We start from the raw sequence: 12,483 nt of genomic DNA, 5'->3' as shown, positions 1-12,483 counted from the left end.
AACTGATTTTTCAGCCCTTTCCAAAATCCATAGCTGTCTGCATGTAACAGCTACGAAGTAACTAGCCTTAAAGCTATGGGATGACAGAGGCCTAATCGGGGCACTCAAAACCTACATTTTTGACCTAGGTGCTCTTCTGAAACCCTCTGTTCTTTAAAAAACTTGTTCCAGATGGAGGAATAAAGAACGTCTAGGAACATAGATTCATACATAACACAACACTTTTAATTAGAAAAGAGTGGGATGAGAAAAAAACAGGAAGACACATGCCAGCTTTATCACAGAGCAGCAACAGAAGAGAAGCACAACACTTTACAACAGCACGGCTGGCATCAAAAACCATTGCAGCAGCAGAATAGATACCTCTCCTTGGCTACAAGGATCCTCTCCTAAACAGCAAGTACCAAATGTTATCTAAAGCACACGAGTTTCTTTCACAGTTCTGGCAAAACTTCACTACACGTGTAGCTGGGGCCAAACCGATTTCTTTTTTAACACAAGATTGGATTTGAGTCCAGCTCTCCGAAGGCAGAAGAGTAGTCCCTGCTGTAGAAGGTTAGAGCATTTAAGGCTCTCCATTTCAGCACGCTCTTGTTGATCTAGAGAAGCTGCAGTAGGGAAGAGAGCCCTAAAGTAAATGCATCTTGCGCACCTGCAACTGTTTTATTGTTTCACCTCCTTTGCCGATGACTAGACCCACTTTGGATGCCGGGATCAAAATCTCCTGAATCGTACTGTTGCCATCAACATCGTTGTGAAAACCGGGTCCGTTCCGACAGCGATCTACAATCTGCCCCAGTAGCCGTTTTGCTTGTCTTTGGAAAAGAATCGAGGGAAACAACCATTAGACAACATTGTTCCACGTGACCAAGAGACCAGGAGCCATTGGAATGGGAAGTGATCGGGGAGAGGAGAAGAAGTGAAAAGATGAAGGAAACCACAGTTAGCACAATGTTTGCTTTTTTTTTTTAAAAATCTCTTTGATGTATATTTTCCCCTATCATGATTATTTATAAGCAGGTTTGATATTTGAGAGGGGAAAAGAGAAGGAAGAGCAGCAGCATGCTCTGACCTCTTTGGATGTTAAGGATAACCGTTGAGCTATAGCATTTGGGGTGCTTATTTTGGATGAAGATACTCTATATTTTAAACTTTTCTAAACCTTTTAAACATATATACAACCCTTGTTAAAACTCAAGCTCTGTTCTCCTTCTTGGTCAAGACAAAAGAACCCACACACCGCTCTGATCTGAACGCAGCACTGTGGTTAACCACTCTCTGATCAGCAACCGCCTTGTTCTTCGCTCTGATATTAACACTACTGATTAACCACCCTGATCAGTAACTCGCTCCTCTCTGCCCGCTCTTCCCAGCAGCACCACAACACTGTTCTAACACCCCCTGCCCCAAGCAGCAGCTGCTGAAGCTACACCGTGAAATGAGGCGAGGATACTGCAGCAGTGACCAGTGAAAGACTGGGGTTCTCCTCCTGGTGAGAAGAGACAGACACAAAGAAGCGTATGGGATATTAAAGATACCTCCTTTAAAATCTTTAGGAGATCAGAGGCAGCTGACAATGTTTCCCTTCATCTTGTAGGCTCCTAGAGCCAACACACATCTTCCCTGCCCTTCTCCCATAACCCATCTCCAAGCAGGCAGAAGAATGGTGCTGGTTCCCTACACAGTCTAAAGCAGCATCTTCCCCTCTCTCCACTCCACACCAAGCCGTATCAGGCATCCTAGGAGGACACTCTTCTCTCTGGAGATTTGAAGAAACAGCACAAAGTCATCCCTCACAGACAGACACTGACCCCAGACAGCTGACGGTGCGGTGGCCTGAGGCTGCACACAGATCAGAGCGCTGCTTTCTCTCGACTCTCCTCACAAAACAAGGCAAAAAGTGGAATTCTAGAAGCCCACTTCAAATATTCTGGAAGAGCCTTCAGACGTTTTATTAATCTATCTCCATATTTTGCATAAAGTTCTTTTAGTGACAATATAGAGACCACAACAGTTAATGCACAATGTATTTCAGATGAGAAGGGGTCATCTAGAAACTAATCCTATTAGTTTGCCACTGGGTATAACTAATGGAAAGACTCCTCACACAAAACCCTTCACAAAGAAATCCGACATCTAGATTGGTTTCCTCATTTCCTTTTCTTTTTCTACAAGTAGCCTGAAAAACTAGTTCAATAACCAACTCAACAAGAATTTCAGCACAAAAATAAATTCAATTTCACCTAATACCTCACCACCACGTTCTGCTTCACCAATTGAGTGTTCTCACTTATTTTTATTCATTTGTATTTTATTTAAAGACAGCCTTGGACACGACTACATTTAACTGCTTTTTTCAGAATCATGAAGTCTTAACTACACCTCTTCCCCACTTCCCCCCAACTGCATCTCATCAGGCACCCCAGCTTTTTAATACTGTGCTCTCATTCTGAAATATCCTTTGCTAAAGAGGGAAAAGCACTTCAATATCAGCAAGAATACACTGCCTGCCCTATAACGTGAGCTTGACAATTATATTTATTCTGGTTCACTGGTTGCAGTATTATGGTAGAATAAGGAGATTTAAGTACCCTTAGATCTCTTAGGAATGGAAGAATGACGATTGTCTTCTCGTTAGAGAGACAGTCTTTGCGCCCATGTATTTTCACTATCAAATGAAACTCAAAGATTTCCAGATGGATTTTAAAAAACCCACCTACCCAAAGGCTGGGGAGAGAAAGAGCAGCTCCATATGTTAAGTGTGTTCCTGTAAGCCTGAGGATCCTGGATCCAGTTCCAGCAGGAGGTCCTCAACTGGTTTGTGAGAGTCTCAAACTCAGCTCCTGGGAAGGGGGAGGGAGGAAACACTGTCCCTAAAGTTTCTATAGGCCTAAAGAGTAGAAGCCCCTGCTAGCTGGCCACGTGTCTCTACCATGCAGGGATCAGAATTCGAGACTTTGGTTCAGTCCTTTGCCTCTTGTTGGCAGCGATGCAGAGGCAAGCACACCCATGGGCCTCGTGCTGCTCTGCAACAACACCAACACCTCCAGATTATTTTGGAGGGGCACCGACAGGCTTTGGAGGCCTCATGCAGCCCCTTCTTCAGCTGGAAGGATGGTCATCTCAGTAGGAGTGGGGAAACGAAGGGGAGAAGAGAAGTGCCCTTCAACAGCTTAGCTCAGTATCCTGGAAAGGCGCAGTTCGAAAACTGCATCCTTGGTGCCCTAAGAGCAACCTCGCCCTGGGGAGGGGGATTCCACAGCAATTTCTGCAGAGAGTTCAAACTGCAACTGAAAAAAAGCCTTTGAGGTGCACGGTTCAAAGCATCAGACCAAGAGGCTCTATGTTCCTGAGGCCCTCAAGTTTCTCTAGGCCAACATTTGCTGGTGTGGCTAACGGAGTAGCACCACTGACAGAGCACAGCATTAGGGAGAAGAGAAAGAAGGAAAAAGGAGAGAAATGAAATCGGAACTCACTCAATGCTCTCTGGCATCCCGGTGAGCACACAGGGCCGCTCAGGCATCCCACCACTGTCTGCAACGGAAACAAGAAGGAAACCTTTAATACATGGAATTAAAAAAAATGGCAGCTGTTTCAGTAACTATCAAGCACTAATGGAAGCATTCGCCCTCCCCCTGCACACAAAGCTTGTGAATGAATTCAAAGACATCCAGGGTCAACGTATTTTAAATTATTTGCTGGATGTCTGCATTCTTTTAAAGTCTTCCCCAGCAATAAAGAGTGGAATAAGAACTTAGATGCCATTCATCAACAGTTTCCTGTACAGAACTGTAATACAGTCTTCCCCAAAGCAAAAAGACGCTAGCACAAAGCAAACGGATCATCCCATTTTTTCGAGGCAAGGCCACTTGTACTTAGAGCTGCTGAGATGTCTTCTGCCAGGAGCTGGAGTTGATCGGATTAATCGGAGACAAACTTCACAAGCCGAGCAAAGTGGTACCACCAGGAGAAAACTCAGCAGCTGCAACTTCGGGTCTAAGTACAACATGGATTGTCCTTTTGCACTGTACCCCGATGCTGGTTACAGGCTTTTCATTTTGTTCCCCAAGCCACCTGACAAAGGTGTTTTCTATGCTAGTCGGGAGGTCAGTCCTACAACAGCTCCCCAAACATTTCAGCCTTGCACATCAGTTGTTAATGGTGATAACATGCCATGAGCATGGCAAGGGACCCGATCGAACGTACACAACATCAAAACCTGTTCAGCCGCCATACAAAGAGGCTCTTACCTGGAGCAATTTGAATTTTGCAGCCAGACTCTGCCTGAATCCGCGAGATCTGTTCTCCTCCCCTGCCGATTACTGAAATGAGTTCAACAAGCATCAGAACACACCGTTTTTCCAAGTAACTGCAGAGCACCTTCCCCCTTTTACTCCGCTTCAGCTATCTATAAAGGAACAGTTTGACTCCAGCATTGCAGAAGAGGCATCCACAGCATGACCAAATTTGTCACAGCAGAAAAAACTTTAAAATACTGCCCAAAGTTATTCTACTTGCTTGGAAAAACAAAACAAAAAAGCCTGTCTTGCACTGGAATGGAAATACACAGTATGCAAGAAATAAGACACTCATTTGAGTGCTTGTAGAAGAGAAATATAAGTATATCTTGTTCAGCCTGAATCAATGAACCAGTTATTTGGGGTACTAAAAAAGGCAAAGACTTTGGCTTTTATTTCTTTAAAATTCATATTTTACTGCTTCTTTTCAATGGTCACACTATTTGGCTGGTCTGCACTCTGCCAGAAGTGCTACATACTGAAATGCTTTATCAACCTTAATGAAAATACCCATTTCCCTTAACTCTTGCAGTCGGCACACGACTATTTCATGAGACATACTGGGGAGAAACTATGTGCCCATTATCATTCACATGCTTCCCGGAGTGTAAAAAGAGCAGAACCATCAAGTCAAACAGGTACGTCTGGCTCAAGGGGCTCCCACAGAAGCATCTCTCTGCTGTGGGTTTGTCACCTTCCTGTATCTGTCTGTCCCTGAACCAGGACTGGATCAGACACAAGGATGACGCACCAGCAGAGCCCTCACCGAGCTGCAGTGTCCCGCTGACATCCCCCATGTGCACACCACACCAGGGCCGATAAATGGTCTGGTGGGAGGAGAGCGAGCGTTTCCTTCACAGGAATCTGAGTTACAGTTTTATAGTGTCTTTAGAGTCGGGACAAAACTTCACACACTAAGGGGTAATTATCACAGCCTGTTATTTTCCTTTTTACACTCCATATATCAAATTGGAAGAGATACACAAAGATCTAGCAGTGGAAGAGACAATGCAATCGCTGTAGTAACACAGCAGCAGGAGGTGCCATTGAAAGGAACAGTAATAATCATCAAGAGGAAGAGAGAAATTAGGATCAAGCTTGAAAGAGAAGAGTATGGAATGCAAATCTAGGAAAACGTCTCATCTGAGCAATGCATCTGGCTGCGTTTCCCTGCAGCGAATGGATGAGGGATTTAAAATTCTGTTTAACTTGCTTTGAGTCAACTCTTATTTTAACATTTAAATGCTGTTTTCCTCTCTCAGCTCTCACAGGTTTGCATACTCAAAGGAAGTAAAATGTTTCAGTGAGGGGAAAGGAATTCTCTTCTGACTTGTACTAGTGGGAATTTAAGAGAGAATCACTAAAACTCTCAGTAATTTGTACCACACAGTCTTGTTCCTATTACTGGGACACCAAGCTTCCCCATGCAGTTTGCACCTGTATTTTAAACACAGATCATTTGGTCCCCATGAAAACAGCATTAGAAAAAGTTTATCCAAGGCTAATAAGCACAAAAACTTGCAAGCACATCAGAATAAACAGCATTCCTGCACAGAAGACACATCAAAAAAACATACTTACTAAATCCAACCATTTTATCAGGCACTTTGAACTCTTCTGTTATTACAGCCCTAAAATAAAAAAATAAAAAAAGAAGATTAAAAAATCAAATAGTCATTTACAAAGAATATGGAAGACAACTATGCCCATAACACTTTTGCACACACAAGCAAACACTGCATCACAAAATCATTTGTTTTGAAAGACACCTCTCGTGGTCACCTAATTTCTCCTACACTGGATACATCTCCAGCCTACTCTCCATTATCCTCAATGAAGCTGATACAAGAATCTCTTTTCATCATTCTTGCTCCGGGCAGATTTAACAGAATAATGACAAAGTTTCTTTAATATTTCGCCTATACCTTCCAAGCCACAGCCTCTGTCTACTCCTCCTGAACACGTTCTTGCCAAGAGACGCTAATCAAAGCCAATTCCAATACGAACACCCTCTCTGATATGCGCAGATTTTATTCCCTGCCTGTCCTTATAATTATTTTCCTTGCAATTTATAAAAGGTGTTCTTCAATTATCCTTTGAATCCTTATTATCTCAAGACTTCCTTATCTATTGCTCTTTGGACTTTTTCACATGTCTTTGCCTCAAATCCTAGGGCCTGATGCAATTTCCTAAGACCTGACCATAGTCAAGTAGAAAGGAATTATCTTTATGGTTTTTTTGCTCAGCCACTTCTTTTTCACAGACTTTTGTCAAAATGCCAGAGTGTTTTTTACCTGTTCTTTCTTTTCCCTCTTAGGCCAGGGAAGGCAGAGGAGAGAGGATTTATTCTGCTCGGTCCTGCAGATTTACAGGAACCAAATTCAAGTTTCACATCAACTCTCCTTTCTTCACCACGACAAACAGCCTTAACGGGTTAGCAGAAACCCCAGCCTGGAGAAAAGCTAAGCTGACGGTTTCTCCACGTTCTCAACCTCTGACTTGCTAACACTACTACAGATGGTGGATCAATAAACAATTAGAATTGATCAATAAATAATAAAACATAACCCACTGCTTACCTTTGATGTACCAGGGCCCCTAACTGGTTACCTACTGTGGCAGAGAGAGGAAAAAAGGAAAAAAATCAAAGCATTAGCACGGATAAACTAACTTCATCCCTATAGAAAAAGAGTTCTTACCATTTCATCAAAAAAGAAAGAAAAGCAAAACAGTAATTTAGGTTCAGTAGCTGAAATGAATGCGTTATGTGGTACAAAACAGGAGGGGATTTCTTGATCAACACACACCATAACCCAGTGTCCAGCTGAACACAGGATAGGGAATTGATCCGCGTCTGCCCATGCTGAGAGTCATGGGAGAAAATCCTGCCTGCCCAAATCCAAATCCCTGCAACTAACCTCCCCCCTTCCTAAATTAAGCCCTAAGTAGTAAAAAAAGGAAAAAAGAGAGAAAAGCAGTGGAGGGAGGGGGAAGAAGAGAAATTTCAAGCAGACTATGTATTAAAAAACAAAATTAAAGCTGAGCAGACTCAGGGACTTAGTCCAGGCAAAAAGCATCAAAGACCACTCGCACGTACTTCTCTCTGTGTCTCTTATCTGTGCTCCATGGAGCCCACTTACACGGAGACCTGGTAAAGGAATACGGCTGTTAAGTCACTGTATGGCACCCAACAAGTACTTTAAAACAAAACAAAACAAAACAAACCCCAACAAACAAAAACCCCACCACATTTTACTGAATACATTCCAGGCATATCTGCGGTGTTAGCTGGTGGTCCATTTATGATCAGCCATTCTCCCCCCAGCTGACAACCCGCAAACAGATTTTCTCCCCCCCCGCCCCCATCACCCCAACAGATTAGATCTTTCTTCCACATATTAATGGGGAAAATATCATTAGACCAACTCATGCAAAGTGGGAACACATGCCCTGCTGGGCTTCCTACTGGACTTTGCCTGCAGCAAACCAGCTAAAAACCAGACCATTTGGTCCTAACAACCAGTTGAAAGATTATATTGCACGCCTGGAGGGCACGAGCAGCGAAACAAATGACACCAGCCAACATGTGAGCTGTGATAATACAGATGCTGTTTCAAACTACCTTGCAGCAACCTGCACATTCTTTGACCTGAAATAAATTGGCAATCAGCTGGCAGGGTTAGAGAGCGGATGTATCCCACGCTCTCTAAATCTGGCAGAAAAATGCGTAAAGTTTGCGGCCAAACACTTTACTCAAATAAAACAGACAAAGAGAGTCAATACTGTATTTCTGCTGCATGTCAATACCTTCATAATAGTTCAGGACCAAAATATTGACAGCATATATATTTTATTACTCTCCCCAGCTCAGTGGTAAGACAACCGCTGTGTTATTGACTCTGTTAGATTTGTCTTTGCATATTCTCACCCCAAATATGAAAAGCTCTAATTTGATAACTATCAATACTGCAGTCAAAAAAGGCAGGTGATGTAATGGGGAATATTTGCTCTAGCTGATAAGCTACTACTGCTGAGCAAATTCAGAATCTCACCTTCTTGCCCCAAACTGTGCTCTGAATACTTTTGCTATATGTAATAGGTCTAGTGACTATTGCTGTAGTGTGGGATTGCCCTTGCCATGGACCAGGCCACTCATTACCCCAAGATGCCAGAAAGATTGGTCTTAATGCTACAAGGCTCTATTTAAATATCCACTTCACATTTCAATTCACTAGAATGGCTCTTTGCAGTCTGTTCGGCTGCTGCCCACAAATTACGAGATAGATACACATCCTATAATCAACTCCCAAAGTTCACATAAGGAACAGAAGAACCGTCATTTTGTAACACAATCCTACACTTGAAAAAGACAACTTCTTAGGGGAAAACTGTACCAGCATCAGTTAAATCAGTCAGGGAAATAGTGCTTTAGATACACATAACAATGGCTCCAATCCATTCCAAGTGCTATACATAGCAAACCATTCACCAGCCCGGGCAGATATCAGCCTTACTGTGTGTGTATTTATTTATAGTACCAATTAGCTAAAAAAAATTAACCAACAATAACTTAGGTGTGCGATTATTCTGGCAACATTTCATAGATAACCTCCCTAAGAGCTGAGATAGAAGGCAGATGGAGAGAACTGGAAGGGATTTACTTGAAGTCAGTTATGATTTCTATCGGTTTTGGGGGAATAAAAGAAAAAGAAAAGAGAAAAGAAATGACGTGGCTCTGGGTTCAAACAACCTAAAGGTCCATTCCCTCCCCAACAGGCCCATTTTGCTCTGAAACACGGGGAGCACCAGAGCGGCAGGGCTGGGGTGGACAGTGCTCACTGAAAACCTATTGCTGTTCCATCTCCCTCTTCACGCCATAAAAGGGGCTGAACTCTGACAAACCACATACATGTTTCCCCCTTTTACATATATTGAATACAATTTAACTGTAACTGCAGTCATTTTACTGCAAATAAGAAAAAAAACTGAATAAAATCAGCACAATTTCCTATTAATGGCACCTGCTGGTTGATAACTCTTCACTCTGCTTCATGCTTCACCTTAACTGAATTCTACCTAACAGACACTCAAAACAAATGTGGATATTTTTTCCACCCCATAAAACAGTGCAGTGCCTCCCACTAAATTAATGTGCATGACGGGAATATACAATCTCATCAAAAATATCTTCATGGCTAGAATAAAATCAGAGTGATGCATCTCCTGCAGAGCAGTGGAACAGGGTTGTGTTTCATACTTTTGAACTAAAATGGGATCACGATAAATTGTAGAAAGCTGCAAGGAGTCACTAGTTACCCTAATTTTTCATCAGTAAATGTTGCTAGGTTTTACTTTGATTAAATGGTTAAAAATAATTTTCATGTGTGCCTTCACTGTAAATCTTTATGGGTTTCCCACCCCCTTCCTTAAATGCCTTATTTAAAAAACAGTGATCTCTAAAGTTGAGAATTGAAGAACATTGGGATTTTGCTTATTACACTAAACCTTTTGCTGAGATCTGGATTTTTGCTCGGTCCTACTGCTGCTAGAGATGTGTCAAGGAGCATCACTACTAACTTCCATCAGCATTTCCTTCTGCCCATCGCTATTTTCACTGAAAATACGTTGGAGGAAAAGCGTATTCTGTACAGCAGGATCATGTTGTGTTTGAGCCCCCGGCTCTACTATAATACAACCAAGTTTTATTACACCAAAGCAGGCCACCTTCCTATCTGGATGCACTACAGAAGCCTGGGGAAGGCAGGGGTGAAGAGGGGCTGTGCGGTTCTCCAAGGTCCCTCATCTTTGTTTCCCCAGACTCAAAGGATGCCCTAGCCCTCAGGTGCAACACTGCTGCTTAACCTTGCGTATATCACTGGAAACTTCTTCAAAGAGGTCCAAACCAGAGCAAACAAAGGTTAACGTTCCAGCAATCAGTCTCCTTCCAGCACACTAGATTCCTTTGAGCAAAATGAGGCTGTTTCTTTAAGGATTATTTCACATTAAATAAACTTATTAAATTGTGCTGGTAATTAGAGAGAACCATTAATTAGAATGGAGGCCAGCAGCAGCCGTCGGCCATTAACAGGAGGGCTGGGATCTCTCAGCGAGATACCGCCAGGTCTCCCTGCAGCTCAGACTCAGCTCATCTCCAGCACTCATCTTCATAAGAAACATCAACTGCTGTGAGTGGCCATATAAACGTCAACTACGACTTACCGTGAGCAGTACGAATGAACCTGATCTCTTTCCTGCATTATAGCTATTGGCAGGATTACTTTACCGTTGTTTCCAGAAAGGGGAAATAAAAACAGGGAAAAAGAGAAATAATCCATCTCAAGCTCCATCTAATACCAATATACCAGGTCAGCAGGGCTGCTCCTAGCAGCTCTTGGTTTTAGATGAAGGTTATGTTAAGGAAGTGCAAAAGACACTCACACATTCTGCTTTCCAATACAATGACAAATCTATTTTTCCTGGAAATGCTCTAAAAGCAGCTAAATTTGTTTTGACCAGCGCATTGTCACCCTGTCTTAAGACCACTTCCTAAGCTGACATCAATCAGCCACGCCAGCAGCTGTTTACAAAAATGGACAGGCACAATTAGATTTTCCTGAGAGACAGACAGCTCTCCTGTCACCTTAAATACTTCCTCTGGACCCAATTTTTTCAGGAGTATTAGGAACAGAAGTAATTTTCTAACAGCTCTGTGGGCATATGGAAGCAGTGAGACCTGCACCCAGCCGTGAACACGCAGTATACAAAGGTTAACAATCAAAATCTTTAGCACCAGATTTGTTTCCAAGCTATCCAGAGCAGCAGAATGTATCCAAACCCTCGTGCTATAAAATATCTAGAGCATGCCTAACAATATAAATAATCGCCTCTGAACAACAATGTCCCCAAACTGTGTTTCACAGACCAGCAGAAAATGGAGAAAAGTGTGGGCACGCAATCCCAGCACCCTTTGTTCACAGCTAACACAGGACTAAAAGATCATCCCTAATTTAAGCATCCTATTAAAAACAACTGCTGTCTTCCAGGTGGCTAAAGCTGCATTATAGACTTTAAATGTCAAGGCAGCAAGAGCAGGTAGCCTAAGACTCGCTAAGGTATGGATCATAGCAAAGAAATATAGAGCAAGAAGTAGCTGCTGCTTCAGAAGTTCCTTGGCCAGGCTGCAGTTCTGAGTACGCAGGATCACGCTGTTGGGTGGGGAACTCATTCACACAATTGTATTTCAGTATAGGGCTTACTAATGTTATTAGAAATAAACCCCAAGATGACCAAAGCTGTAAGATGCAATACAGCCCTTGCTGCCATCCTGACAATTCCAGTTTCCTTGTAAAATTCCAGCCCTTCAAAATGTTACTTCCATCATTTCTGCTCTAAGATCTCAACAGATCAGATTTTTGGGAAGGGAGCTGAACAAAGTTATATTATCTATAGATGTAGACAAGGGACAATACAGCTCTTGGATCTACTTTAAAAACAGTTACAAACAAGGCTCAGCACTGAACATGGATCCAGGGTGAGAGAACACTCGTAGGTCTTTCCATCAGTGGAACAACAGCGAACAGAAGGACTGGGAGTACAACCGCCCTGGAAGGCTCTCCCAGAACCGTATCTGCTCCACGGAGTTACCCATCACAACACAAGAAACCAGCAGTAACACACATTTATAGTCCAGACTGCAACTGTACTGACACGGTTTGCGCCAACACAAACAAGGCCCAGCAAGTCATAGGGCTCATCGGTAAAAGTTTAAGTACAAAGTCTAACTTGGGCTGCCATTAAGCGCTACAACCATTTCACATGTTAAAAGTTCATAAAAGAACATTTTGCCAAGAGGTCAGATTTCTTGGTTCAGTCCGATGCATCAATGGAAGAAGTAGGTTACGAATGACTAGTTCCTAGAAGGTTTCACTTTTATTCTTTCTCACATACAGCCACTTATCTCAGCCATTCAGCCACAGCTCAAAGCTGTTCAGCGCTCCTCAGTGCTGAGCAGCCAGCTTGACAGCCCAGCACCTTCCCATACAGAAACCATCACATACCAGTAATACCAGAGCTACGGCTTCTCACAGACACAGCGGTGCTCCAGCCCCACATACAAGGCGCAGTGGCTCACCCACATAAACCCCTTCTTTACTAAAACACCGAACCAAAGGAGCAGCAACCTCTT

At 42.9% G+C, this 12,483-nt stretch overlaps 1 protein-coding gene across 4 annotated transcripts in view; it reads right to left on the bottom strand.

Annotated features, from left to right (window-relative positions):
* FUBP3 (far upstream element binding protein 3) overlaps positions 1 to 12,483 on the bottom strand; it is a 37,728-nt gene that overhangs the window by 18,030 nt on the left and 7,215 nt on the right. For 3 of the 4 annotated variants that reach the window (XM_080356164.1, XM_080356162.1, XM_080356165.1), the window contains exons 3-8: positions 7,396 to 7,446; positions 6,878 to 6,911; positions 5,880 to 5,929; positions 4,251 to 4,322; positions 3,477 to 3,534; positions 653 to 815 (exon numbers count right to left, since the gene is read on the bottom strand). In XM_080356164.1, coding sequence (XP_080212290.1) covers positions 653 to 815; positions 3,477 to 3,534; positions 4,251 to 4,322; positions 5,880 to 5,929; positions 6,878 to 6,911; positions 7,396 to 7,446 — 428 coding nt within the window. The remainder of the gene's footprint in view (positions 1 to 652; positions 816 to 3,476; positions 3,535 to 4,250; positions 4,323 to 5,879; positions 5,930 to 6,877; positions 6,912 to 7,395; positions 7,447 to 12,483) is intronic. The other variant, XM_080356163.1, reaches the window with a different exon arrangement.

This window comes from Nesoenas mayeri (genome assembly GCF_963082525.1).
Source record: "Nesoenas mayeri genome assembly, chromosome: 18".
NCBI classification, from domain to species: Eukaryota; Metazoa; Chordata; class Aves; order Columbiformes; family Columbidae; genus Nesoenas; species Nesoenas mayeri.
Note: the sequence above shows the minus strand (reverse complement) of the source record. Positions and strands in the feature narration are given on the sequence as shown.